The sequence below is a fragment of the Empidonax traillii genome, unplaced genomic scaffold, assembly GCF_003031625.1.
Source record: "Empidonax traillii isolate 1590-97213 ecotype Southwest subspecies unplaced genomic scaffold, ASM303162v1 scaffold3536:size24313, whole genome shotgun sequence".
In the NCBI taxonomy this organism is placed as follows: Eukaryota; Metazoa; Chordata; class Aves; order Passeriformes; family Tyrannidae; genus Empidonax; species Empidonax traillii.
In genome coordinates this window covers 14,301-16,763 of record NW_020958729.1, presented here as the reverse complement: position 1 = coordinate 16,763, position 2,463 = coordinate 14,301, and the positions used below count along the sequence as shown (strand labels likewise).

The 2,463-nt window shown below is 66.7% G+C and overlaps 1 protein-coding gene across 1 annotated transcript in view; it reads right to left on the bottom strand.

Annotated features, from left to right (window-relative positions):
• Positions 1–701: 701 nt before the first annotated feature.
• The window catches only part of LOC114072587 (aquaporin-5-like), a gene marked incomplete at its 3' end in the record, with an annotated part of 4,004 nt that continues 2,242 nt past the window's right edge, over positions 702–2,463 (bottom strand). Inside the window, exons 2-3 of the mRNA XM_027910463.1 lie at positions 1,246–1,407; positions 702–785 (exon numbers count right to left, since the gene is read on the bottom strand). Of these exons, the coding sequence (XP_027766264.1) occupies positions 702–785; positions 1,246–1,407 (246 nt within the window). The remainder of the gene's footprint in view (positions 786–1,245; positions 1,408–2,463) is intronic.

The window sequence follows — 2,463 nt, the reverse complement described above, 5'->3', positions numbered from 1 at the left end:
CAGTACTGGGAGAGGAACCAGGAGAGGAACAAGGACAGGACAGGGGTGAGTAAGATGGGGGTGGGAGAGGGACAGGAGAGACAGGGATGGGGGAGACAGGGATGGGAGAGGTGGGAGAGGGATAGGAGAGATGGGAGAAGGATGGGGGAGATGGGAGAGGGACAGGAGAGGGACAGGGGAGATGGGAGAGGAACCAGGACAGGGGGAGACAGGTTTGGGAGAGGAGCAGGGCCAGGGGGTTGGAAAGGTCTGGGAGAGCAGCAGGGCCAGGGGAGAGCAGGGCTGGCAGAGCAGCAGGGCTTTGCCCCCCCTCAGAGGGGGCACCGAGGGCACTCAGAGGGTAAATGGGGCTCTCTGGGCACCTTTTCCAGCCCTGGAAGCGTCCCAGGCCAAGCTGGATCCCCCTGGGATAGTGGGAGGTGTCCCTGCCCGTGGCAGGATGGGTGGGATTTCAGGCTCCCTCCAACCCAAACCATCCCAGGACCCCACGGGGGTGTTAATTAACCACGGGGGTGTTAATTCCTGTCCCTCCCTGCACCGCGGGGGGGGGGGGGGGGAGGGGTTTAACTGTTCCCAAATCCTCCAGGGGGACAACCCGCCTGGTTCTCCCGCTCCTTCCCGGCCCGGGGTGGGTCTGGGATCCCCATTTCTCTGCCCCCCCTGCCCTGTCAGAGCCCCCCCCGAGCCCCCCCAGCACTCACCCAGTGCGTGGGGTCGAACCTGCTGACGATGACGGCGGGGCCGAAGGAGCGCGCGGGGTTCATGGAGCAGCCGGTGAAGTAAATCTGTCACGGGGGAGGGGGGGAAGGGGAGGGACACACAAACGACACCGTCCTGAGGCGCAGACGGGACCAAACCTTTGGGATTCCGGGGCTGGAACGGCCCCTCCCCTCCATCCCAGCGAGGAGGGGACACCCCGCCTTGTTTTGTCCCTCCCGGCGACCACCTGGGACGATTTTGGGGACCCCCCAACCAGGAGGGGACACCCCGCGTTGTTTTGTCCCTCCCGGCGACCACCCGGCAGGATTTTTTGGGACACCCACCCCTCATAGCGAGGAGGAGGCACCTCGTGTTGTTTTCCCTCCCGGGAGGATTTTGGGGACCCCCAGGCAGGAGGGGACTCCCCGCGTGTTTGTCCCTCCCGGCGACCACCCGGCAGGATTTTTTGGGGACCTTCCCCCCTTCGCAGCGAGGAGGGGACGCCCCGCGTCGTGCCTGGGGCGGATTTTTGGGACCCCCACTGACCCCCACGAGGTGCCCGACGGTGACGGAGAGGCCGATGGAGATGGCGGGGGAGCCCACGCCGCTCCTCCTGTTGTCGGTGGAGGCGAAGATGCAGGCGGCGAGCTGGAAGGTCAGGATGATCTCCACCACCAGCGCCTGCCCCGCCGTCGTGTTGTTGTTGAGCTGCGAGGCACGAGAGGGGCCATTAAACACCCCCCCGGGGTCTCTCTGGGGCTCTGGGATGGTTTTCGGGGGGGAAATGAGGGGAAAACACGCCCCCCGGAGCGCCCTGACCACCCCCCACCCCCCCAGGCACTGCTTGAGCTCCTCTGGAAGGAAGGGAATTCTCCCTCTCCCCTTTGGAAAGCTCCCAAAATCCCTTTCTCCCCCCTGAGCCCCTCCCTGCTCTGGGCTCTCCCCGTTCGCTGCCTCTGTTTTCCCACCCAAATCCCCCTTTTTTTCCCGGCGTTTCCTTCCCCCTCTGAGCCCCCCTCGGGTTGTGGAGCTCCTTTCCCGGGGGATGAGGAGTGGAACGGGGGGAGGGAGAGGGTTGGGATGGAAGGTAAGAACTGGGACGAAGGATGAGGGTTGGGATGAAGGCCAGGGGGGCCCAAGGGGCTGGTTTTGCCCCGGTGCCTCTGCACAACCCCCCGGGGGAGCGTCATGGGGGGGACAAAGTGACCCCAGCCCATCACAGGCAGGTTTTCAGCTCCATCTGCCTGCTCTGGGGTGTCCCACGGAGCCCTGGGGTGTCCCAGGAACTCTGGGGTGTCCCACGGAGCCCTGGGGTGTCCCACGGAGCACGTGGGACGCGATGCCACGAGGAGCCCCATCCCTCTGCCAGGAGCCCGCGCTGCTCCCGGGGGTCCCACCCCGTCCCGTTGCGGGTGTTTTCCAGACCCACTTCCTCTCCCCGTTCCTCAGCGGGTCCCGCCGTCTCCCCCTTCCTCCTCCCCCCTCTCCCGCAGCCTCTGGACCCCCTCCCGCTCATCCCCAGCATTTCCCTCCCTCCCTCCCCGTTCCCGCCGGGGGTTTGCGCTCCCCCCCGCGGGCTGCCCATACTGGTTGGACTGGGACTCCGGTGCCTCCCTCCCTCCCTCCCTCCCCCTCCGCGCTGGCACGGGCTCCGTGCCCGGCGTTAATCCCCAGGCGGGGAGGCCGCGTTGGCTCCGCGGATCGTCCCGGCCGTGGCCGTGACTCAGCCGCGCCCTCGGGGCCGGAGGAAGCGCTTATTAAAGA